The sequence below is a fragment of the Amphiprion ocellaris genome, chromosome 21 (genome assembly GCF_022539595.1).
Source record: "Amphiprion ocellaris isolate individual 3 ecotype Okinawa chromosome 21, ASM2253959v1, whole genome shotgun sequence".
Classification (NCBI taxonomy): domain Eukaryota; kingdom Metazoa; phylum Chordata; class Actinopteri; family Pomacentridae; genus Amphiprion; species Amphiprion ocellaris.
In genome coordinates, this window is record NC_072786.1 from 11188922 (window position 1) to 11215404 (window position 26483).

Consider the following 26483-nt stretch of genomic DNA (forward strand, 5'->3'; position numbering starts at 1 on the left):
TCAAAAACCTTAAGAAGTGTCTGGTCTTGAACCAGCGACCTGCCGCTCCACAGGCAAGTCTTTAACTCACTGAGCTATAGATCAGATGAAAAGAAATAAATTCGTCGTCCCTTTGGCATCGTAGTTCCTGAAGTGACCACATGGGCGGAGCCAAGGCGGAGTCTGGGTGGAGTCAGGGCGGAGAGTAGGCGGGGAGGTGGGGGGGGAGTAGAGGGGGGAGGCCACCACCCACCTCCCCGCCTACTCTCCGCCCTGACTCCCCCCACCGCCCACCACACCTTCCCCCGCCCGACGAGTTTTTCGAGTCTCCACGAGTTCTTCGAGTCTCCATGGGTTTTCCCGAGTTTCTGGAGTTTCCACCAGGTCGGAGGCAGAACAAGTTGTCATGAAGAGGTGTTGAAGTCGGCCAGGATGGACTGACTTTTTACAGCGACTAGAAGGAAGACCACTAGAAGAGCAGGTCTTTAACCACCATCCATAAAATCCATGGAGTCGCTCCAGAGAAATGAAGGGAGGTCAACTTTTATCAACCTCCATCCACATGTTCAACTTCATATCTTTACTTGGACATTTTTAGCACCACAAACCTTTAGTATCACACTTTATTATCATTTATTAGGACTTTAATGGAATCCACCAGCAGATTTACTTTTTGTTGACAAACTTTATTCTTGTCGTCGTGGGACTGCAGTATTTAAAACTCTTCCTTCTATTTGACCTCATGTTTATTAGTTTTAGTGGAGAAAGTTATTTTAATTGTCGATTAATCTCTTAAAAACCAAATAATAAATTGGATTAGTCAAGAGGTTTACATTTCTTACTTTGTCATATTTTAAGTATGACGAAAAAAATGTAAAAAATATAGCGTCTTGAGACAATTTGACCTGTAACTGGCGTTATGTAAATAAAATAGAATTTAAATTGTATGTATCTTGTAATGTTGGAGTAATTCAGCCATATATGTTGGAAAACACATTTTCTTTGACCATTAATCTGTTGATTGTTTTCTCCACTAATTCGTTTCTTTTGGTTTATAAAATGTCAAACCCAAACATATTCAGTTTACTGTCATAAAAACCAAAAAGATTTACATTCATAATGCAGGAATCAGACAGTTTTTCACTTTTTATCTTAGTTTAGTAAGAATGATAGTTGATAATGTGTGAACTGTTGCAGCTTGTGAGCCGTAGAAGGTTTTAATCTTTGGGGCCGAGTGTCAGAAAACATTTAGAAACCAACATCAACAAAACACTCAAAGATTTGAACATCATTTGCATGACAATGTCAAAATAAAGGACATTTATTTCCAATGTAAATGTGTGATATTCATCCTCTGGAGCTTTCTCTTCACATCGTCTTCCACCTGGACTGGTTTGGTCGGGAGCATGTGCAACAAACATTTGAAAAACTGCACTTTAACATCAATGAATGACACTGAAGTTTAATCTCTACATAAATGAGACTGAGTCTGGATGTGCTGCTCTTCCAGTAACTCCTAATAAACTTAGGAAAGTTAAAAGAAAAGAGGACAGTTAAGATCAGACTTGAGAATGAGCTTATTTTGAACAAACATCTCAGACTTTCTAAGCTTCAGCACCTACAGCAAGATATTTTAACAACAAGCAACTCAAGAGATCCAGAAGTTGGAGAGAGTTAGCTTTAGCTGAGCCAAAGAACATGTGGGACGCTAACCTAGCAAACATTTCAGATTTTTCTCTGTGAATTCAGAGAAATAATTTACTATTTAATGACAGAGCTACACATCTTAACTCAGTCTCATTAAAACAGACTCTAATTCAGTGTCATCCATCCATATTAAAGTGCAGTTACCCAAAATGTTTGTTGCATGAGCTCCAACAAAACTTGTCCAGGGAGAAGGCCACTTTGACAAACAGGAAGTGGACGATTCCAAGCAGATTTATAGAAGGGGGAACCGGACTGTATTAAGTGTGGTCGAGTATAGAGGGGTGTTTTGTGGGTTTTTAAGGCTGATAATGACTATTAGTGAGACATTTGGAGGAGATATTCATTTGCAGTAAATGAAAGTATTTAAAATCTTGCAGTTAAACTTAGAAGAACACAAACTCTAACAGTAAACTTTGTTGATACGTTTTTGTTTTGTTTACAGATGTTAAGTTAAAGGAGTTTTATTCGTGACGTATAACCAATCAAATCACTCCAGAAGATAGAGCGACCACAGGTAGATCAAGGTTCAGAGCCAAAGTAGCGCCATTTTTAAATGTATTTATTACCGTAAATCAGTAAAAAATAAATTACTGATAATCAGTAAATCAGTCAGCCCACAATTACTACAATTCTACAATGTATGTCTCTTTCCTTTGACTTGTTATTTGTACAATATACGATGTATATGATGGTGTTTTTTCATACCAAAGGCTATACTATGATGTTTTCTAAGAGACATACTCTGTTCGTTCTGGCTCTGGGCTGCTGCACTCCTCCTCTGTTGTTTTCTGGATTGTACTCAGCTGCATGCCTTCGTCCACCCGGCCTCCGTTGACTCGTCCCGCCTGCCGTCTCTGGAGCTGAAGCTGGATTGGAACAGACCAAAGTACAGTCCAATCATGATGCCAGCTGCCTCTCAAAAGGCTCCTTCATCTGGCAGGTGGCGGCACTTCTTCTGAGGGGAAGCTGAGCTGGCCCGGCAGAACTTTGGAGATGTGTTCCAGTGGTTGGTGGATGTGTGGGGAGATAGAGAGGGACCTTTGAATTGTTCACAAAGGAAAACAGGAAACCCATTGGTAGTTTTAGTTTAGGGTGCTACTGCGGTGTGTTTTTGGGTTTTCAGAGGTGAACAGGAAGAGTTTTTTTTTTGTATTGATTATCTTTTACTTTGTTCCTGGTTGGAATGCCCTTCAATGTAGACATGAAGTTCACTTTTAGTTCTGTTTATTTATTTTTCTTTTACTAACACCCATTTGTTTTTAACCCCCTCACATGTTGTGTTGTTGCAAACTTACTCTTTCAAATAAATACTCATCTAACCCTCTGGAAACCAGCGTTTGGACTGTTTTGGTGTTGCTCCTCACCTACTTCAGACAGCCGGGACAAAACAACATTTTTTGGACCAAAGGCTATACTATGATGTTTTTAGAGTGACATGTTATACTATAACGTTTTAGAGCGACATGCTATACTATGACGTTTCAAGAGCGACATGCTATACAATGACGTTTTTTGAGCCACATGCTATACGATGATGTTTTTTGGACGACATGCTATACTATGATGTTTGTTGAACCAAAGGCTATACTATGACAATTTTAGAGTGACATGCTATACTATGTCGTTTTTAGATCGACATGCTATACTATTATGTTTTTTGGACGACATGCTATACTATGACATTTTTAGAGCGACATGCTATACTATTATGTTTGTTGGACGACATGCTATACTATGACATTTTTTGGGTGACATGCTATACTATGACATTTTTAGAGCGACATGCTATACTATGACGTTTGTTGGGTGACACTCTATACTATAGGCTTCATAAATTGACATATTACTATGACTTTTTTTTGTTTTAGTTTTTTTTGTTTTTTAGCAACATATAAGAATTTGAACAATTTTAAAAATTACTATACTTTCACTTGTGCAATGAAATATTATTTTATGGCATTTTTTAGACGACATATACTCTGATGTTTTCTTGAAAAACATACTATTTTGACAATATACTGCACTATGACATTTTTTGAACCACATATCATACATGACAATTTTAGGCAACATCCTATCATTTTGCACTTTTTCAACCACATAATAATCAGTTGGTTTTTTTTTGCCAACATGCTGTACTATGAACTACAGGTCATACTATGTTATTCTTGAAAAGTATACTATACTTTCACATTTTCTGAACTACATCCTATACTATGGCATTATACACAGAGTGCTTTGGTTACATATTGATTTATAATCTAGATTTTTTTCTGTTTTGTTTTTTGACGGGATTACCACAAACCTGACCGTGAACAGTGTTGACACCCACCTGAGGGAGACGCTGTCTAAGATCTCAAGGCTGCTTGGTCGTGGTCCTTCTGGTCCTGCTCCAGAACGCCTTCATCAACTACATCTTCTTTGGAAGAGGCCCTCAGATGCTGCAATCTCTGACCTTAAAGGAGGAACTGCTACTTTTACTCTGTAACGAGACGGCAGTTATTTTAAAGACCCAGCTCCTGGCGGCTTTGAGAAAGTTTAACATCCATCAAAATGGAACTACAGACAGTTAAATCTGAGCTGTCAGTCAGTATTTCAAACATCAAGTCCAACCTGGCTGCCCTAAAGCACGCTGTGGGTGAAATGTAAAAATAAAAATAAAAAATAAATGTGAAGAATGTGAGCAGCAGCAGACTGTGAGCAGCGGAACAGATGTGATCAGAAAGAAGTCATTTTCTTTTTTCTTTTCTTTCTGGTTGACTTGATGCTGTCAGATGCAGATGTTGGAGCTGATTCTGATCTTTCAGGATAAAAAAGCTGCTTTTCCTTCACAGACTTTTCAGGAAATTATTCTCTCAGGTTTTCTCTGCTATTTATATTTTTATTATCTGTGATTATTTCATTATTTCTTTATTGTAAAAATAAAGTTTGAGGCATAAAGACTCATTTAGTTATTTTAATCCTGAAATCTTTGATGTAGCAGAACTAAACTTCCATTTTCCTTCTTGTACTTCTGATACTAGAACTAAACGTATCTTCAGCACGGGTCATCTGCTTTTAATGAATTAGCAGCAACATCACAACAACAAATGAGACAATTTTCAACAAATTAATGAAACTGATGTCATTTAAAACTATCAGAGTCTGTTTTAGTGTCAAATTAAAGCTGATTACTGACAACTAGAACATTAACGTTACTGTTTTAATCACATTTAAGTTTCCTGAACATTACATTAATGTCAACCAGCCACAGTTTTATGAACTTAATGAACCACATTACAGGAACACAACACACTTCAGCTGTTTACATGCAACTCAACACATTAGCTTGATGCTACGTTAGCTTTAATCAGGCTACAACTGAACAGCTAGCTCGGTTAGCATCGCTAACATTAAAGCTAATATTTACTATGCTAACTTTCTTCTCTGGTCAACACACACTGAAACAAACTCCACCAACATCTGGAGTGCATGGCACACATTATATCTGACACTAAAGCTGCATATAAAGTGCATTAAAAGCGGCACCGATACGAAAATAAACATTTACTTACTGAACTATCAGAGTCCTTTCAGTGTCTGCTGGTAGAATCAGCCGAAGGTAGAAAACTGGTTAAAACAAGCCACCGATGCTCCACCAATAAATAAACCAACAGTTGTTATTAGTGATGGTCCTCTGATACCCGAGGCTTCGACACATGCGCTGTAGCTCATGAAGCGAACGCATCGAGCCACTGTGCCGAGGCGTGGTTTGGTCACGTGACTCGTGACGTTTGAATCACTTCAGTGACGTTTGAAGCACGCAACTGCTTCGAATCACCTGATTGGTTCGGTCTGTTATGTGAATCACTCAGCGGGATCGAGAGTGTTCCAGGATAGGAGATCCCTATTTAGTGTTGTTCATTTGAATTGTTTTTCGCAGAGTAGGTTGTTTTTTTTGCTGTTGTTGCCGTGATTTGCTTTGAGAGAGTAGTATGTCAGATTTCTTATTTCGTAGAGAATAGATAGATAGATAGATAGATAGATAGATAGATAGATAGATAGATAGATAGATAGATAGATAGATAGATAGATAGATAGATAGATAGATAGATAGATAGATAGATAAATATATGTATATATATATATATATATATATATATATATATATATATATATATATATATATATATATATATATATTCCCAACTCACCACCCCCATGCCACAACACCTGGCACAGAACCTTGTCAGGTGCTTAGCTGACAGACTACAAACCAAAGAAAAGAACAGTTCACTGACTGTTGCTACACTTGTGGCTCTGCAGTTCAAAACTTTTGGATTCACCAATCAGAGTGGCAGCCAGTGTGAAAGAACGTTTAATAACAGAATGCACAACAATTAACATAAAGAATGCCAAGCAGCAGTCATCTACGTCACAAGCACCACCACAGCCTCGTCCTGCAGCACCTTCCACAGGTATTTTTTTTCTCTTCTGAATAGGGAATGACTGACATTTCTGGTGATGATGATGATGATCTTCAATATTTTTCAGTTCAACTGTGGAGCCTATTAGACGAAGACGCAAGTAGAGCCTGGCAAATGCAAAGCGCCACTGCGAATGCAATTGTAGAAAGAACGGCAGACCCACTGGCTTACTGGGCAACCCACAAAACCGTTTACCCAAACTTGTACAATGGAGCCGAACATTTCCTGTGTACCTCAGCCTCATCTGTGCCGTGTGAACAGGTTTTTTTTTCCTAAGGCTGGGGAGATAGTGAGTAAAAGAAGGAACTGCTTGAGTCCCAAAGCTGTTGATAAATTATTTCTCAATAAAAACTCATAACCAGTTGTATAAACACACCCTCTTAACTGACCTCTTTACCAATAAACCCCAAGATATATTTTGCCAAAATCCATAATAATCCATATAATCTTTATTTGCACCAGCCCCATGTGAAAATGACATCAGTCTGTATTTGTAGAGCATCTCATGAATGTAGCAGCACCGTTTAAATGTTTCATAACACAGAATATAAGCAAAGAGTATATAGGGTTACAGACAAACATGGGAAATAAGAAACGTGCTCTTCAATAGTTATTGTCATTATTATTACTAGTAATATTATTTTTGTGTCCACTAGAACCCATACAATCATCTAGTGTAGTCAAAGAGGAATGTGTGCATGGCGAATCAAATCCAAAACAATCCATGAACCGACCACGTCTTGATTGCACTTCATATTATTGACCACTAGATGTCCTACTCGAGCACTGTGTGTCATTGAGGCCTCGAGTAATGAACCATGTTTTGAATGAAGTGTCGAAGCTTCAACAAAGCCTCGATCAGCCATCACTAGTTATTATATCAGAATTAATCCAAACGAGGACAACAGCGTCTCTGCTGCCTCCTCCATCGGACCTGTCAATCATTCCAGACCGGACTGTCAATCAAGTAACCCCGCCCCCTGGCTTCGCAAAACTTTAAGGTTCTAAAAAAAATTCAATATTGATTTATTTTAAGATCGGCCACCTGATCTCTCATTTTGACCATGAAAACTCACGAAAAAAATGTATGTACAGTCTATGCACCCTACTCTGTTTGGCTCCACACGTGCTGATGACCACTTCCGGTCTCAGAAAATGAAAAAAACGGACCTTTTTTCGTTTCTGTCTCTTACTGATTTTACTTTCTTGTTATTCTAAATATAAAACGAAAATGAAAGCTTTTTTTTTTTTTAAATCTTATATCCTTTTTGATCATGGAAAGAAAAAACGCCATTTATTTCAATTTTAATTTTTGCATTTTAAAAAGAAAATCAAATAACCACTCGTTTTTTGTTTTTCAATACCCGTTTCAGAACGGAAAATCCAATTACCAGATCCGTACACGGACCCTTACCACCACATGTGAGGGTGTGTCCAGCAGTACAGCACTGCTGATGCAAACAGCAATAGTGAGTTAACTTCTGTAGCTCAAGGAAATTAATACAAAAAAATCTTTTAAAATTAGAAACAAGTGCTTTATGAAACATTTACTACACATCACCATAGAACTGTTTACAGTGATAGAAAGTACACTCTGGGGTAGATTTGTTTTATATAACATTCACCCTAAGCTAGTTTCTGTTAAAAACAGCTGCACAACTAATAAATCTGCTGTTTAAAAGCCCCCAATATCCTATTTTTCCATAAGCTTCTTTCTATCAGCATTGGGCATCTAACATTGTTTTTGTCTTTGCTTTTTATGCTTGTTTTACAGGGTTTTACAGCTGTATCAGAGCAGATTAATAGAATTTTGCCATGTTAAACCCCTAATAAGTATTACCAATGCACTGGTTTATGTCTGAATTTACAGCACAATTATGCATTTTTTGTTGCAAGTGACTAAAGATAGTGCTGCATTACCACTAGTGTAGCTGTAGTATCCACAGACTGTATATAAAAGATGGATGTAGTCACCGAGACATCAGCACTGGTTTGTGGACTAGTGTTTTAAAGTCTCAAGTTTGGCATTTGGCCAACACCATCTTGTTTTATGGAACTACACGTGACAAATAAAGGCAGATCTGACTGAGAACCTGAGTCCACTATGTGCATGATGTGGTAGCAATTTATCAATCACAGGGTAACCTCATTTTAGAAAGCACCGTTTTATTGTCTGTATGACTGCAAAGGGTATATTCCTATCACGAAGTAATTGGTCGATTTATGTACTTAAATTTGAACAAAAATTATTTAAAAACAGTGCCTATTATTGAAATCAGTGACTCGGCATATTGTACAAACGGACATTTTAATTCTGAGATCATTTGAAATACTCCGGGTTCTTTGGAAACATTTATGGTGGACTGAGTCATAATGAGATGCTGACTAAAACTGGACCACTGACTGCAGCTGACCAACGACTGGAGCCAAAAACAACTGACATGATACTGAAAAAAACAACACAAAAACAAAATATTTGTTACAATGAACTGACACATTTTACAAATAAATTCAAAAACCACATTTTGGTTCCAAATATTGAGGATGAGGCGTTTTAGTATCCATGTCATTTCACTGATTAATGACAGGCAGCCTTAAAACAGAATCATAATTTACTAAACAAACATCATGCTGTATTAAAGGGGATGTGAAACTAGTGATTGAGGCCATAAACTCATTAGAAACATGTTTACAGAGGAAACAAATCAAGTGAGAAGTAGGTTCATTTTCTCATAGACTTCTATACAATCACAATCAGAGGAGTCACCCCCTGCTGGCTGTTTGAAAGAATGCAGGCTTCATTCACTTCTGCATTGGCTTCCCTTTTCAGATTTTAAGGATACATCCATCTTTTATATGCAGTCCAGTTCATGGTCATATCAAACCAATTCAAGCTGCAGCTGTTAAAGCCTTGAGTGTTTTATTTTAAACTGCAGTGAGTTTCATCATGTATGAGTTCAGCATTTTACTGTTGCTTCTCTTTTAACATTGTGCAGTCTATTTTAAGGGGTTTATTTGCTTTCAAAAAATGCCCCCAAGTGCAGAAATGCAAGACATGCTCTATCTTTACATGTAACTTTGCATTGTCCACCAGTAGATGGTGCAGTTGTACCAGTCATCCACTCTCCTCCTGTCTGCAGGTACTAGTTCCTTCAGGATGCCAACTGTGGCTCTCATGAGTCTGAATTATTTAGTTTGCCTGCCTGCGATGGGACAGAGATAAAGAGGAGGGCAAGGGGTCGCTGGTAGAGACCAGAACTCAACTCCTCAGGTTTCAAGTTGAAGCTCCAAAGTGAATTATAGGCCGCCTGACAAAATGATACCTGTTTTGACAGAATAATAGCTGAAATGGAAATTAATGTGGTGTAATATAATAAAAATGATATAGCAATATAGACTATAGGTGCAGCTGAAGTGGTTTCACGACTGCAACAACTTATCCCACAACAAACCATATTTTGACAGGTTCCTTATTTGATCTTTGTCACCTGAGGGTAGGACTGGCTTGAGTTGGCATGACAACTAACCACCCAATAGGCTTGTGAAACCTGACGCTGCCGTCTTACCTTCCACTCGGCCCGCTCACAATAATTTATTTGGCAAGACCCAGCAGCAGCACCTGTATGTGTTTTTGTCACAGACTTGGCACTGTTGTCATTTCCAGGCCCTGACACAACATCTGACCCTCCAAAATATCCAAATCCACCTGGATTACCTGAACTAAGACATGGACGGAAAATAGACCTTGCAGTTATAAATCACTGATGTCTTCATTTCAGTTCAACCAAATGGATCATCCACGGTGCTGTTTGATTCTGTTCTTTGATCCACTAATCTGGTACATATGCCTCAAGACAAATTCCTACAAACAGGGGCTGGATGGAGCCGGCTTACCTTGGAATACCAGAGCAAAGTGCCAGGTCTTCAAGTGGACCGAGCTGTGGAAAAAATGTAAATAATGTGGAGAAGGTTTAGTGCAAGGCCTCGCATTGAATGTCATTTATCAAAAACAACAAAGCAGCTTCAAACAGCAGTTTGAGAAGAACTTGTGCAGTGAAATGTTAACATTTTTCACATTTAATGGATCATTTCTTTGATACATTATATTGATATAAACAAATTTAAGTCAAGTAACAAAACATTTTCAAGAAAAACTAAAATTTACATGAGAAGTTTGATACAGTTCTCAGGTCTGTATGGTAAACATGACGCAACAGCTAGTTAGTTTAGCCTAGCTTAAAGAAAATAAACAGAATACGACAGCTGTTTGGACTCCTTTCAAGCTTACTCTTTAATATGTTACAGCTTGTTTATTTAATTTGTTAAAAACTAAATTATAGTAGTGACAACTTGCCATTTTACAGTGTCTGGATAATATTTCTTCATTTCCTGAAGTCTCACCTGCCCGCTCGACAAACTGTTACCTTGTGTTTCCTGCCTTCATGCTAGGCTAAGCTTATTAGCTTCCATGTATTTCCTGGCTTTATGCTAGGCTAAGCTAATTAGCTTCCTTGTATTTCCTGGCTTTATGCTAGGCTAAGCTAATTAGCTTCCTTGTATTTCCTAACTTTATGCTAGGCTAAGCTAATTAGCTTCCTTGTATTTCCTGACTTTATGCTAGGCTAAGCTAATTAGCTTTCATGTATTTCCTGACTTTATGTTAGGCTAAGCTTATTAGCTTCCATGTATTTCCTGACTTTATGCTAGGCTAAGCTAATTAGCTTCCTTGTGTTTCCTACCGTCATGCTAGGCTAAGCTTATTAGCTTTCATGTGTTTCCTGGCTTTATGCTAGGCTAAGCTTATTAGCTTCCTTGTATTTCCTGGCTTTATGTTAGGCTAAGCTAATTAGCTTCCTTGTATTTTCTGGCTTTATGCTCGGCTAAGCTAATTAGCGTCCTTGTATTTTCTAACTTTATGCTAGGCTAAGCTAATTAGCTTCCTTGTATTTCCTGACTTTATGCTAGGCTATGCTAATTAGTTTCCTTGTACTTTCTGGCTTTATGCTAGGCTAAGCTAATTAGCTTCCTTGTATTTCCTGGCTTTATGCTAGGCTAAGCTAATTAGCTTCCTTGTATTTCCTAACTTTATGCTAGGCTAAGCTAATTAGCTTCCTTGTGTTTCCTGCCTTCATGCTAGGCTAAGCTTATTAGCTTCCATGTATTTCCTGGCTTTATGCTAGGCTAACCTAATTAGCTTCCTTGTATTTCCTGGCTTTATGCTAGGCTAAGCTAATTAGCTTCCTTGTATTTCCTGGCTTTATGCTCGGCTAAGCTAATTAGCTTCCTTGTATTTCCTGGCTTTATGCTCGGCTAAGCTAATTAGATTTCTTGTACTTCCTGGCTTTATGCTAGGCTATGCTAATTATCCTAGCCTAGCTGGCAGCTGTAGCCAATTGTATTGCAGTGTAATTTTCACGCCGCACACCAAGATGGAGGAGCAGTTTGATAAAAAAAAAAAAAAGGTCAGAAGCTGGTTATAAAAGTACACAAGTAGTTATATTATAACATTCTACTTTGTGAAATTAACATGTTGCCTGAAAAATCCCCTTTGAAGACCAACTTAGAATGTCTCTGCTGATTGAACTGTCCATTGTGTTTCACACTGGTAGTGGGACGCCAGTGTGTACACAGTAACACAGATGGAGGTACAGCGTTTCCTCCTCTAATACATCACCTTGTATGGACATGATGTCTGCTGCATACACAGTCCTTCAGGGTGAACCTCCTTTTGAATTCAGTCATCTGTGATGGAATTATTGGACCTTTTATTTACCTGTTACTTCAGCTTTTTACAGTATTCTTTATCTGCATACTTCCACCTGTAAAATATTCATGATTATTGCCCTCAGCAGCCTTTTTAGCAGACTTTAAAATATTACATGTAACAACTACTTTTTGAGAATTGTGGTTTAATTTTTTTTGCCAAATGTTGATTCCGATGTATTCATCTACAGCTTTTAGCTTTAGTATATGCATTATGTACTTAATTGTGCCTTTATATTTTTTATATCTCTAAATCTTCTGTGTGCTCTACCCTTTAAATCCCAGTTTGTAGTTTGTTTAAATGATGCAACTGGAGATTTTTATGAAAAAACATTTAAACATTAAAGATTTTCAATATATTAAATGCTAAAATAATTTTTTTGTAATGCTCTATAATAGAAAAACAATATACAATACAATAAAATATGTATTTGCTCCATAGTCCAAATATGAAAAAATGACCCAGTTTGTTAGAAAATAATAAAAATTACTAGTTTCAAAGCCAGGAATCCTCTTGCTGATAAAAAAAAGTTTCAGTAGGTATCAATTATGATGTTTTTGTCTACAAGGTCCTGAGTACAAATTTTTGTGTGCACAATGTATTATTGATATATATACGCATGTATAAATGCATATATACAGATATTGAGATTTAAAAATCTCCATTGCCAATATGTATGCCATATTAACACATCCAAAATTGTCCAAAAAAGAAAAATCACCAATGAAAAGGGCAGAGATCCCTAAAGCAGCATGAGGATTTAGGACCATCAAACTAGTGTAAAACTTTTAAGTGAGTGAATAATAATTTCTATCACTCACTATGTGTTAGTTTCCATAAAGTTGATGTTACCCGATGTTTTCTGAGCAGCCTCAAGGCATGTAAACACAAACAACGGTTAAAAATTCATCATGTCATTTTTAATTTTACAGTCACAATCATTTTTTTTCTTTCCAGTGTCTTAAAACCATAAAAAATAAATATACATTATGTTACAAAACATTTCCAGTGTCTCGGATCATACAAAAAAAAACAAGGACATTTATCAACATTGATTACATGAGGGCAGAACACTGGGGGTGAACAGTATGGAAGGTACAAAGGCATTCCGTGAGTGGTAAACATTTTGAGTTTCCGTATACAAGCTGCAAGATACATTAGAGTTGGTGTCATTTTGACTTTTAACTCAGATTTAGAAATTTACAATAAAAAACCCATTTAATTTATATTAATTGTCCATCCATTATGCTGAAACAAGATCAAAACATGTTAAGAATTTGAGAAAAAAAACGGAGTTAAACTGAACTGACCTCAACACTAATCTGCTTATTTACCGTGACTTTGGTGTGTGTTGCAGCAACAAATGGGGAAGACGGACACTCTCTAAGAAGGCTTCAGGTTCATAGTGCTCGAACTGGAAAACAGAGAGGAAATTCCCCTCCATTCCACAACATCAGTGTTCATTTAGGCCCCATGTGAACGTGCAGTCACACACAACTGCAACAGATTTAGAGTGTGAAAGTTGTACGGCCTCGGCCCTGGACGAAGACAAACACACCAGTGTTCTCTGTTAAACCAGCGTATGAAGTGATTTTCACAACTGTGCTCCCAGGTGAATTATTTTTAGTGTAGAAACACGTCCTTTGTGACAACTGAAATACAAAATAGATCATTTTTCTTATTCGCCTTTAAAATTATCTACATATTAATTACACTCTAAATACACTGCACTGAGCGACTGCGGGAGCCTTCGTTTGAGTTTAAAAAGTTAAAAAAAATCAGAAAAGAGCACTTGGTGCTGTCCAGAGTTCAAAAGTCACTGAGAACAGGCTGTGTCTGTCGGCTCGTGGGACTTGTAGACCTTGAAATCCTTTTGGACTACAAATGAAACTGTACCAGCTTGTGTAGGTTCAGTGATTGTCCATCTGCCTGTCCTCTAACTTCACCTCCACAGGCTCCTCATAGCCACCACAGGAGCATCATTTCATGACTTGCAATGCATTCTGGGGGCGTTCTTCGTCTTCCACATCTCCTGTAGTGGTTTTGGCACACGTGGCTCCACTGTGTCATTTCTTGGTACAGTCCAACACAGCATTCCCTTTATTATTTCTCACATCTTTCCATAATCTCTGCCTTTTTTCTCATCTCAGGCAGTCCTAAAGTCTGCAATTAATACTGCTCTCTCTGAAGAGATGAAACATGAGAGGAGGGTTGGATGGACAGATCCGGTGAAGAGATTCCACCCAATCTTCAGCACCCCCTCTGTCCATCGTTCTTTTCATTTTACTCCTCCACTCTTGGCTTTCCTTCTCTTTTCCCAGCAGGCTGTTGGGCTCCTCCTCTCACAAGGGCAGGCTGGTCTGGGTTATCCTAACAGGTCAGATGGAAGTCTCGTTACTGCCGCTGTTAAAGGAGGGGAAAGGAAGGAAGGAGGAGATGCAGGGAGGGAGAAAGGAAGGACATGCGAGGTAAAACATTAGTGCAGGGGTGCAGGGAGTCATCGTGCAGCTTTAAGGCAGGATAGTCATGTTATTTCATGCTGTAGTTAAAGAAATAGTTGACATTTTGGGAAATATGAATATGTGGTTTCAACCAAGAACAGAATAATAACATTGTTATTACTGTCATCTCTCAATGTACATTAAGCAAGAAAACCAAAACGTGTATATTCCAAGATGTCAAACTATTCCTTTAGTTATGGATTGTGTTACGGTACATGCAGTGTAGCATCAGTTTGGACTATGGCCAACTGTTGTTTGTCATTTGGCTTAAACATTTTTTTTGTAACTTCAAAATCACTATCAAACTGATTTTGAATCCTTTTTTAAACCTCTGAACCCCAAGAAGTGTCTGGGCATTTCTGCTCCCATTTTGCTCAATTTTTACTGCAATATTACGTCTTGTACATCTATGGAAACAGCACAACCATAGCTAGAAGTAGAGAGACCTCAAAAATGTGGTTTGTGCAGTATAACAATTTTATATGGACATAAACAGCAAAAAATTAAAATCCAGTTAAATTTCCTTGCCATTATATTTTACAAAATAAATGAATAAATAAACTCCACATGCACACGTGTTACTAGCGCTGGAAAAGAAAACATAGTGGTTCCACATATTGCATTATGTAATATTTTACTCCTTGTATTTTGTAGTTGTTCTACATTTCACTGCTCTGTCTACACACAGCCTGCAGTTCAATCTAGTTCAGCTAAAAATTCCCTGAATTTTTGCTACTTGACTGTTGCTCGCAGCCAGGTCACTAATAGCTTCCCAGCTTGGACAACGAAGGAAGAATTTTTTGTGTTTTACAGAATCTAGTTAGAGGAAAGATTTTATTTTGGGCAAATTTTTAAATGAAATAAAGTAATTTTGAGTAGCTTATATTTGGTTAACTACAGTTTACAGATGAGTTGCTCAAGGACCATTAGAAATTTGAAAATCAGATGATTCTTTCTGTGTTTTCAGTCTCTGGCTCAGGTAAATGGTCTAATTTTTGCTATTTTCGTTAAAGACAATGTGCTTTTCAAAGCCGCCAGTGGGTTTTGGGGTTCAGAGGGTTAAGTTACACAATTAAATATGAGCGTTGTTGTTATTAGAGTTATCAACGGTACATGCTGACTTTCTTCTCTTACTCTGAATCAGACTCGTTGCCTCCATTGACCGTCCCTGACTTCAAGTGCATGGCAACTCCCCCGTTGGTTTCCCGGTAGATTCCAGCCGGCGGCGGCCTGGTGGGGATCTGAGGCCTCGGTGCGATGGGCGGCTTGATGATGGAGCTGCCGTCGTGGTTTCCGACTCGGCTGCCTTCGTTGGAGGCCAGCGAAGGTGTTCGCGACGAAGGCGCCATAATGTTGACGGAGGAGGGAGGCGGGGAGGAGGTGTTGTTGTTGTTGGGAGGAGGCGAGGTGATGGTCGGGGAGTTGTAGTCGCTGAGCTTCTCCCTCAGACGGTTCTTCATGTTCTTGTCGGTGAGCGGAGGAGGGTAGCTGATCTTGTTCTTCAAGATACCTGAGTAGGACGAGACATTCGTGTCAGAAAACTTCAGATTGAATTAATTCAGCTCCATTTGAAATAAGATTCTGCTCCCTCACCTTTCCTCTGCTCTGGTTGGTGGTTGCTGTTGGGTTGACCGGCTGGTGCTGAGTCTTTAGCGTTGCTGGGCGTCTGTCTGTCTCCTTCCTGCAGAGCCTCCCTCTCTCTTTCACCAACATGGTTCAGTTTATTCTCTGGGTGAAGCTCCACATTCACTTTGGTCTCCACCCTCAGCCTCTCCGCCCCGCCTGGATCCTCGCTGTCACTGGCTGTGGTGGCCTCCGTTGGCCAGTAAGGCTTCACATGATTGGCCACTGAATCACCTGGTAAGAGGACAAGGACACAAAACTCGCTTTATTCTATTTCCGTTTGGTAATGCTAAATATGAATACAGGACTGTAGTTATTGTAGTATATTTGCTTAACTTCCTTTATTGACATTCCAGTTAAATTTCCTTATAATTTCATAACAAGTCTTTTAAAAAATGCTTTCAGTACTTTAGGACTCTGACAGATAGATAGTCAGATATCAATTAACTATTCCGAGCTAAAACCAAATTTGCAAAAAATTTATTCAATTTTGCAACACTTAGCCAAAACTAATGATTAAACAAACATGTGCCCTTTGGTGAATTTATTACTGGGATCCAAACTGCTAATCGTGGTGAAGATGGTACCCTAGACGTTCTGTCCATCCACAACAGGACCAGATATATACCTTTCGGGGTGCTGTGAAGAGGCCTCTCATTGTTCCACTTTGGCTTGACATCTATGTCATCATCCTCGCTGTCGGAGGAGTGGGAGGAGGCGTAGGAAGAGCTGTGCTCATCAACTGACAGCTCACTGTCTGAGTCAGAGTCTGATGTTGACAAGAGGGAGGATATAAACTGGTTACCTCCAATAATACAGTACAGAGATATGCATAATCACATGCATGCAAATAAAAAACTGACCATCTCCTTTGGTGCCGTTCCTGTGGAACAGAGGTCCATCCAGATCGGTGTGTCCTTTAGCTGTTCCTGAAGACACGCTGGGCTTCTGACCAGACTCCTCCCTTAAATGACGAAGATGGGAGAAAGGAAGAGCAGGACAGGAAGGCAAGAGAGAGAAATGGGAGTGGAAAAGGAGAGGTGGGGATTTAGAGGGGAAGCACAGCATCGCTTCAAGCCCCAACTCGTGGTTTTAGACAACTAATGTTCAACAGCTGAAACACCAGACATCCCTCATAAAACATCTGCTCCTGTTGACTGCTTCAACAAAGACAAAGCAAGTTGTGAAATGGTGGTTTAGGTGTGTTTGGGTCAGGTTAGAGTCAATAAAACGCCTGCTTGATGGCCACTGACGGATATATGCAGAGTAATTCATTGTTAACTCTGTGATCCAAGCAGTTTCTGGGTGTTTTTTGTTCACTGTGGACTCATTTTTCACCACAATCTATAAAGTTCTGTACCTCTATGGAAACAGCAGAATCAGAACTAAGAGTAGAGAGAACTCACAAATGTCTCTTGTGCTGTAAAACTAATTCAAGATGCCAGAAGTAAAATTTCTTTGATTATTGATTTTACAAAAACAGGAAAATTTGCCCAAAAGTGTTAGCAATACTGGAAAAAAACTGTCAATCTACATACTTTAGATATTTTACAACTTAGATTTTTAATTTGTTTCCATACTTGTGTCCTATCTGCTTTGTGTAAACAAACCTGTAGTTGAGCCAAAAAGTCCCTGAATTTTTGTCTTGTGACTGTTGGTTGCAGCTGAGCCACTAATGGTTTTCCAGGTGCAACAAAGAGCCCAGAATTTGTAGTTTTTTTTTACAGAATCTGGTCCTTAAAAACTGTTTATTTTTGGTGAAGTTTTAAATACGATATGTAGTCCACAGGGTGAAACCTGGATCTTTGTCTGCTTTGATCTATTAATGGTTAAATACTTCAAGCAAAAACTGAAGGTGCACATACCATAGCAGCTTTTACCTTTTATAATCACCTTCTCTTATCTGATGGACCATAATTACCAAATGATAAGTGGATGAAGTTCTCAGTCATTTTTCTCCTCTCCTGTCCCTCTACCTGCCATCGTTTATTCCAGATTGGATTGAGAAGTTGTGCTGGAGGGCAAAAATGCTGCTGGAGACTCTGACCTGTCGGAAGGCTGATCTAAGAGGAGCGTCTGGAAGCAGCTGCCAGCAGCTGCAGGGAACAACAAGTCTGCAGGTATTCCCACCTCCACAGGTACAATCCAATCTGCCTTTCCCTCCTTTGTCCTGCTCTCTCTTTTCCTTCACCTAACTCTTATCTATGTCTTTCTTTGCCTCTCGTTCAGGCAGCACGCCACGTCTCTCCTCCCCTCGGCGTTTTTGCTCTCATTGACCCTTGCTTCGGCTTGTATTACCCAGATGACAGTTTTACGAGCCGAGGCGTACAGTCAGATCTAACTTCATTTCTGTAAAAGTGCTCTGTAAAACACCAGGTATATGTAACATCACTCCACTGCAATGAAAACATGTCTGTGATACACTGAAAACACACGGCTGAACAAGACACACAGCTGACATTAACCTGAGATTTAAAAAAAAAAAAAGTTCTGGGAAGGATTTATCTGAAAATGTCAATTTTTAACCAGGAACACACATGTTCCACTGCAGTATTCAATATTTTGCATGAAATTATATTAAATTTATCTGCTAGTAGACAATGACTGAGAGAAGCTGTTGCTAACAGTCCAGTGTTAGAATGGAACAAAACGCTAAATATCAGGATTACAGTATCTTTAGCAAGTTTTATTAACCTTCCTATGACTAAAAACTATTTTCCACACTGCAGGACAGTGGCACATAGACTTAGCTGCTATTTTATTAGGTGCATATAGCTGAACTTACATTAGCTAAAAACAAAATTCCTTTTAACAAGGTGTATACCAAGCTAAATTTCAGATTTGACACTGGACTTTTGGATCAATATTTTTCAATTATAAGAGGATACAAAATAATAATATTGACATATTACCTGATATTCTTTAAATATATAGGTATATATGTTAGATTTATATTTAGAAGTGAAAACAATTTTAACAATTTTAAACTAGTTGGCATTTTTTTAAATTAAAATTACCCATAATTTCATAAAACATCATGGAAAAAATCTATTTTTCACACTGGAAGATTTTCAAAGAAAGACACCAAGTAACTACCCCAAGCTAAAGTTATTTTTGCTAGTTCCTAGCCGAAACTAATGCAGTAATTCAGCAATAAATTGTACCTTCAGGAAGTTTAAAAACATCGCAAAATAGCAATTGTCTCTGTCCAGTGATTTCAATCTTTAGCATGTTATCATTTAATTACATAAATGTACATTTTCTCACTTTTATCACACAATGCAGTTGTAATATTTCATGAGCTAAAGAGCTAGCATTAGTCAGTGGACAAAATGCTATATGCACTAATTCTGAATACCGAAGACTTTAGTTTCTGTAGTATATTTATTCAACCTTTGTCTCCTTTTTTGCCAAAGTTTATAACAAATCTTTAAAAAACAGTGTTTTAAATACTGCAAGATTTTGACAGACACAGCGAGATACCAATTAGGTATGCCAAGATAAAACTAAATTAGCAAGTTTTTGCAGGAATTTTGCTAGAATTAATGCATTTTAATGCAATTATGCTGAAAATTCCACCTTCACAAATATTATAATGTTCAGTTTTTGCTGAAACTGTAGTTACTAGTTATCTGTCTGTTCTAGTGCTTTGAATATATCACATATCACTAAATAACTCAGGTGTGTTAACATAATTTTTTTCACTTTTAAAAATGAAAAACATGAAAAAATTAATTTCTTTAGCACGATGAGAAGACAATTCTGCAAATCATGTACCAGATCAAACCTCACATAAACAGAATTATCAGTTTAATCACTGCACACAACACAGAACAAAACAAAACAACAGTGTATATGAATATTGTGGGTGAATATCGTCACTACTGTGCTTTATTCACTTTATGGTTTTCAGTAAAAGATGATATGTCTTTTCCTATATGTGTGTATTGGGTTTTTTTGCAACCAGGCCATGCACTGGCAAATTTCAGTATGGTCTTTCAAGCAAGCATAAATACTTTACAATGACGGGAGAAATGACAGAAACACCCTCCAAATATAGAGAAATTCAGTGAATAGACTAGAGAACAAGGGCAGGAAGACAGAGTGTGTGCAAAATTGTAAAGTGTGCCTATAAAATAGGGACTTTGGGAGTGTTAGCAAGCGTGAGACTTTGAAACAGTCAACATGCAGAACAGGGTACACAGGAAGAAATTTGAATAGAGATGTCCACACAAACACTCAGTCATCATGCAGCAGTGCAGCAGAAGCAGCCATGCGGTCAGTGAGCGTGTTGTACCTGAGTGTATAAGCCAGGTAGCTGCTGCGGCTCTTGGCTGACCTGAGCGTACTGTCCAGGGACACGGTGGACTCGCCGATGCCGGAGCGGTACAGCGGACCCTCCTCAGTGTAGGTGTTGTTGCAGTTGAGAGAGCGCTGAGGATAAAAGGGGAAAAAGGAGTGGAAGGGTCAGACAGAAAATCATAAACAAATGTAACTCAGTTTTTACGCAGCCAACAAAAATGTTATGACAGAGATTATATTTAAAATTGCAGATAATGAGGTCAAGAAACATATTTTAACCCCCTGAACCCCAAAAACCCATCAGTGGGTTTGAAAATGGCCAAAATTATACCATTTGTTCGAGCCAGAATCTGTAAAAACAGAGAAAATTCTACGATTTTAAACTGTATGAGTGTGTTTAATTGGGAAGCCTCATCAAATCCAAGCTTAAAATCATAACAGTTCAAAATCAGTATATTCTATATGTCTCGAACAAAAATTCACCAAAAAGAAACAGTTTGCGATAAACAGATTCTGTTAAATACAAAAAATTCTGCGCATCTTAGTGTAACCATGAAGCTATTACTGACTCAGCTACGACTAACAGTCACGTGACAAAAATTCAGGCATTTATCGGCCGAACTCTGCTGAACTGCAGGCTGTGTATACACAGAGCAAATAGTATGGAAACAAATTAAAAATGCAAATAGTAAAATACCTATAGAACATAGAGCCAGCATGTAATTTTAAGTGTTGTTACCACCTTTGGGCACAGAAATGTTGCACAGGATAATTCCAGGGTTTTTCAATTTTTGCATAATGAATAATCAAAGAATTTCATCTTTTTAAAAATGATTTATGGCATTATAACTTCATTACACTGCAGAAAAGGCATGTTTGAGTTCTCTATCTGTTTCCATAGAGGTGTAGCACTTTAGAATGCAGTGAAAAATGCACCCACAGTGAGTAAAAATGTGACATCAGCAAATGAAAAGCTGCGTTCAGAAGGCTAAAAAGAAAGCAATGAACAACTGAGACATGACATGGTATAATTTGATAAAAATCCTCCAGAAATGTTAAAAGAACTGTTTATCTTTCCACTTACGGTGAGCAAGGAGGCTCTCGTGGTGCTGGATTCGTCCGGGACGCTCTTCTTTCCCATGAAGACGTTCTTGAGGTTTTTCCTCACCTCTTTGTTTAAGATTATGTAGAAGAAGAAAATGAAGATTCCCTGTGAAGAAAGCAAAAGAGAGAAGAGAAAGGGTAAACCCAAATTCATGCATGTAAAACGTCCAAGAGTGTATGGATTGCCGAGGTTAAACAACAGTGTTACCTGTAAACAGCAGAATCCAGCGAACAGGTAGTGGAAGATCATCACATCGCTGTTGACCGCCCACAGACCGAGTAGCCAGGTGGCACCGATGAGGAGCAGGAGGACGAAGGCCATACGTAGGGCAGGACTGAGGTAAGAAACACACACAGAACATTAAATATTTTATGTTTTTAGAGTGTTTGTGTGATAGTTAATGTGAATATGAAACTTACATGGCTCCTGATTTCTCTACAGCCTTCTGCCTGCGACCACAGGAGGCCTTAGCAGCCAGAATGAAGATGACGAAGTTCACCTTTAAAACACCATAGAGAAAGTTAATTTTATTTAGAATTTTATGTCCTTTTTCATTGCCGCATAGTCAAAAAACTTTCTTTTGTCTCACTAAAGGCTGTGATTGGTTAGTCACACAACTGCCTTTCAATGCATTTCACATAATATCACATTTCAAATAAATCTCTGCCGTGTTCCAGGTGAAAATTACTGCAGGCAACATTAATAAATCTTCCAGTGATTTCATTAAAGGTCAGGTTAGACAGCGGTAAACGAGGAGGCATTAAACCACATACCAGGACGACTACAAAGATGGGTCCTATGAAGCTCCAGATGAGGGTGTCGTGGACAGAAAGCCAGCAGAAGTCTGGGTTTCCATAACCCTGAGGATCGAGGCCGACTGCCAAACCTGCACACACACAGACAAAACACATACAAAGCTTTAGATTTCAGAGTAGTTCTTCTTTCACTTGTTATGGCTTCTTCTTCTTCTTTTTATGCTCTGCTTTGATTGTTTTCCCAGCTCTCTAACCTCCCCAAAACATACAGATTTCATTCACTAGACAACCTCTGCATTAACCCTCTGAACCCCAGTATCTACTGGAACGTTTAAAAGGCACATTATATTTGAAAAAAATGGCAAAAATTGTCCATTTATCTTAGCCAAAAAACTGTAAAAACTGTAGGAATTGTCTGATTGTCAATTTTCTGACAGTCCTTAAAATACTCACCTGTGGCATAAAACGTAACCGAAACTGAGTTTAAAGTCGTGACATAAAAAGTCATATATTCTGCAGGTCTCATTTTGCTAAAGCATGATTCTGCAAATAACAGCAAAGCAAATGGCACTTTTCGCTACAACAGTGAAAAAAAAGTCCACAGTGAGTAAAAACGTGACTAAAAACGCCCAACAACTGCTTGGAGTTTAGATGGTTAAATATCATGAGTTAACAATTATTGCACATTCACTGAATTCTTCTTGTATTTCTGTGAGTTTCCCTCATTTATCTTCAAGTACAGTCATGTGGTGCTGCAAAAATATGAAAAATTAGTTGTAATATTTACATTAATGGAACTACAACTCAAAAATGATCAAAAAAGAATTACTGACTTCATATGTGCATTAATGTGGCAGATGAATGTTTGTAAACGTCAGCTGCTGTACACATAGACTGACCTAGATTTGTTCATTAAAGTCCCGTAGAGCAAAATTCCAGTGCTAGTGGCTGTTGTTTCAACATTTTGGGCAATCATACACAATTCACCTTCTTTGTAGAATCATTGTTGTTTCCATATTTCAAAATAAAAGCACAGAAATGTACCAATGCTGCAAAAAATAACCCAAAAAATTCTCAACTTGGGAAAAGGGATCATCCTATAAGCATTCATCATTTATCAATGTTGTTTATAATTTTTGGCTCTCTATAAGTTTTACTCAGTAGATTTATATGTCAATATAAAAGTCTAATTCAATAAGCTACCTTGGCATCTAACACTGATAAAGCCCTGCCACTACATCACTGTCACTTTATTGTACCATCAAACGGTTATTAAAGTGACTGGCATGGAAAAGTGCCACTAATATGTGTATTAGATGGTTGAAATTTTAGATATAAAAAACACATGAATCCACAAATTCTTCATGTGGCTTGGCAAGACTCTTCTCCACAGCAATCTGATGGTTCTTTTCCTCTTGCATAATATTTAAGTTTTTGTCTTATTTTGACAGATTGTGTACAGCAGTATCTGTCTCTTGTCATATCTCTTTTTTATGCTGCCTTTTTCAATAATCTTCTCACGAGGATCTCGTCAGAAGAGACGAGTCTCGGCATGAATCTGCTCTGATAAACCCGCCGCCTCCTCTGTGAGTGTTCAGTTCTGAGTCTTACCGGTGATAATAGCCGGGATGCCCCAGCCCATGGCGTAGTAGAACCTCATGTGTCCGTGGTTGATGTTCCTCAGCTCCGTCAGCATGCGGTAGATATGAAGCCCTTCAACAAACATCCAGGCGAAGGTGCACATGTAGAAGTAATGCAGGAGGATGGCGATGACCGTGCACACAAACTGGAAGAAGAGATAAGAGAAGAATGGTTAAAAAAAAGAGAGAAAACGATTTGAGATCTCTTTTTACAGTATCACCTGAACACCCAGTAAACCTATTTTTCTGTCCATGCAGCCTACAGCTAGTACAGTTGACGTAGCCGTTAAATCAATCCAGTTGAATAATTTATCCCCAAAAGCCTGATTCCAGCTGTTTAATTGGGACAATTCAGTTGCAGGAAATTGTGATTGAAATTTTTTAAAGAGAAAGTAAAAAAGATATATCTGAGAAAATTAACGTTGCGTAGAAAATGTAGGAATCAACCAAGCACTCCGATCATTCTGAGCCTCTGTATTTGGTTTCATCTCAAGTTTTAGATAAGCAATGCAATGAATATTAATGTTGCAACAGTAGTAGATGCATATTTGTCTAGTAAGTCTTTGTTATTTTAGCTTGCAGACAAGCACATGGACAAAACCCTGCAAATGTGTAGTTGGTTTATTCATCTGAACCCTACAAACTGCAGGTGGATTTGGAAGGCATGTTATCATAAAAAATTACAACATTTATTAGAGCCAAAACCAGTAAAAACAGAAAATAACTGTCAGATATTCAATGTAACAACAGTGCTCGAGCTAATTATGTGTGACGTCCGGAAAGACAACCAAATCTGAGGTTAATATCATTGCTATATTTTACATGTCTCATTTAAAATGTCACCAAAAATACGCTGTTCGCATTAAAGAGATCCTGTAAAAAACAAAAAAATTCTGTGTCCCTTAGCACAACCGTGATGCCATGGGTGACTGAGCTGCGTTCGACAGTCACATGACAAAAATGCAGTGACTTTTCAGCTGAACTGCAGGCTGTTTATATAAAGGGCAGATAATAGATAAGTATAGAAACAAACAGAAAAGTGGCAACATTGTGTTCCAGGACTGATAACATCTACAGGCAATTGGAAAATACTTTTAAATTCCAGTTGTAAAATACATAGTTAGGGAAATTGAAGAAAGGTGTCCCAGACTCTCAAGAACTTTTTATACCTCTTGAATCCCAGTAGACTCCTGCATCCTTAAGCAGAAAGAACGACCTTTATTTGCTTTTTTTGCACTTTTTTCCATTTTGTTTCACTTTCTTATTATGATCCATTCAGCTACCTCGCCCACTGATGTGTATGATATCTTGCCAAATAATTATAATTGTTCACCGCTATAATGCTGGAAAATAAAATAGCTTTCATCTACGAATGTGGCCTGTATCCAATAATACCTAGAGATAAAAATATTTTTCCAGAAATAAGTAATTGCCAGATTAGCTGATAACAGAAACAACACCTGTTTGCAGCCCTGAAGGTAACACACCTCAAACTTCTTCATGACACACTTTACCTATTTATGTAATACAGTAGTGATTCAACCTGTCCTCACATTCCTTCACCTGCTTTCCTCCCTTTTTCCATGTCTGCTGCTGGAATAGAGGAATGCTGTGTGTCAGGGAATGTCCCGGCACTTTGAGATATGGTGTATTTTAGTGATGCAGTGGAGATCAGAGCCACAGAAACAGAGTAGAGACTCCATTGACAGGGTTATAAATCATTGCGGCAGATGGCCTCAGGCACACACTGACAGCATTCCACAGCTCAGACACACAACGCACACACACAAACACGCTGGAAACTCCTTGTTTGTGTACATGCACAAACAAGCTTCCATTCAGACCGATGAAGTCCAACTTTCTCTTTCTTCTGTTATTTTAGAGCTCTACCTGCAGATGTGGCTTCTTCACTTAACAAACCTTCAGCTGCAGATAACGCAGCGTGTTCTCAGCCGAGTCCCACTCCTCCCAGTCAAAACACTGAGTCAGAACGGTTTTTACAAGAGAAAAAGTCAAAGCTCATATAATTTATCCGGCGCTCGGAAACCGTGAGACCAAGATGGCGGCGCGGCGTCTCCGAATTCTGCAATTTAGTAGTTATCTGCAGATTTGCAGAACAGTCTTGCGACAAGAACACTTGTATGCTGGTTTCCTTCACTGCATTTTGTTGTGTTCTTACTTGTAGTGTGTGCAATGACAAGAAAGCTAAACCTAACCTCATCTAAATTTACATGCCCTTTTACATGAGCATGTGTCTGCACAGGTTGTTGGTAGAGTCACCAACTCAAGCCGATTCAAATCAGCTGAGAGAATTTAAATGGTGGGAAAAGGTTGAAATGAATTCCAAAAAGACAAAAAGGTGGCTCCATTTTTTCTATATTTTTATTCTTCTCTTTTGTTGTGTTTTTGTTTCAAATCTGTTCACCCAGAACATGTTTGCATATTGCAGTGGATATTCAATCAAAAGAAAAAACTTCTACTTCTCCCAAAGACTATTTTGTTCTTTCTCAATTCTTGGTTGTTTTTGAAAGGATTATGAAATGGAATAATAAAGTGAAAGAAGGAGGCAAAAACTTACTACCTGTTTTTAATTTTTGTCCTTGTATAACCCAACATAAGTGAGATTTCTTTATCCAGTTAG

The 26483-nt window shown here is 38.3% G+C and overlaps 1 protein-coding gene and 1 long non-coding RNA gene across 8 annotated transcripts in view; both read right to left on the minus strand.

Moving 5' to 3' along the window:
* Nucleotides 1-1570: 1570 nt before the first annotated feature.
* On the minus strand, nt 1571-5376 carry LOC129347911 (uncharacterized). Its single transcript, XR_008600251.1, has 3 exons — nt 5241-5376; nt 4019-4168; nt 1571-2724 (listed from the first exon to the last, which is right to left on the minus strand). It is a non-coding gene; the product is annotated as an uncharacterized LOC129347911 (long non-coding RNA).
* A 7438-nt stretch (nt 5377-12814) lies between these two features.
* The window catches only part of celsr1a (cadherin EGF LAG seven-pass G-type receptor 1a), a 125252-nt gene continuing 111583 nt past the window's right edge, over nt 12815-26483 (minus strand). For 3 of the 7 annotated variants that reach the window (XM_035957993.2, XM_035957991.2, XM_035957989.2), the window contains 11 exons: nt 23814-23988; nt 22221-22333; nt 21867-21946; nt 21655-21781; nt 21427-21552; nt 20338-20474; nt 16904-17004; nt 16669-16809; nt 16011-16274; nt 15552-15927; nt 12815-14286 (listed from right to left, as the gene is read on the minus strand). In XM_035957993.2, the coding sequence (XP_035813886.1) occupies nt 14259-14286; nt 15552-15927; nt 16011-16274; nt 16669-16809; nt 16904-17004; nt 20338-20474; nt 21427-21552; nt 21655-21781; nt 21867-21946; nt 22221-22333; nt 23814-23988 (1668 nt within the window). In that variant the 3' untranslated portion in view covers nt 12815-14258. Of the gene's footprint in view, nt 14320-15551; nt 15928-16010; nt 16275-16668; nt 16810-16903; nt 17005-20337; nt 20475-21426; nt 21553-21654; nt 21782-21866; nt 21947-22220; nt 22334-23813; nt 23989-26483 lie in introns of all 7 variants that reach the window. The other 4 variants (XM_035957994.2, XM_035957992.2, XM_023291895.3 and 1 more) reach the window with 2 other exon arrangements.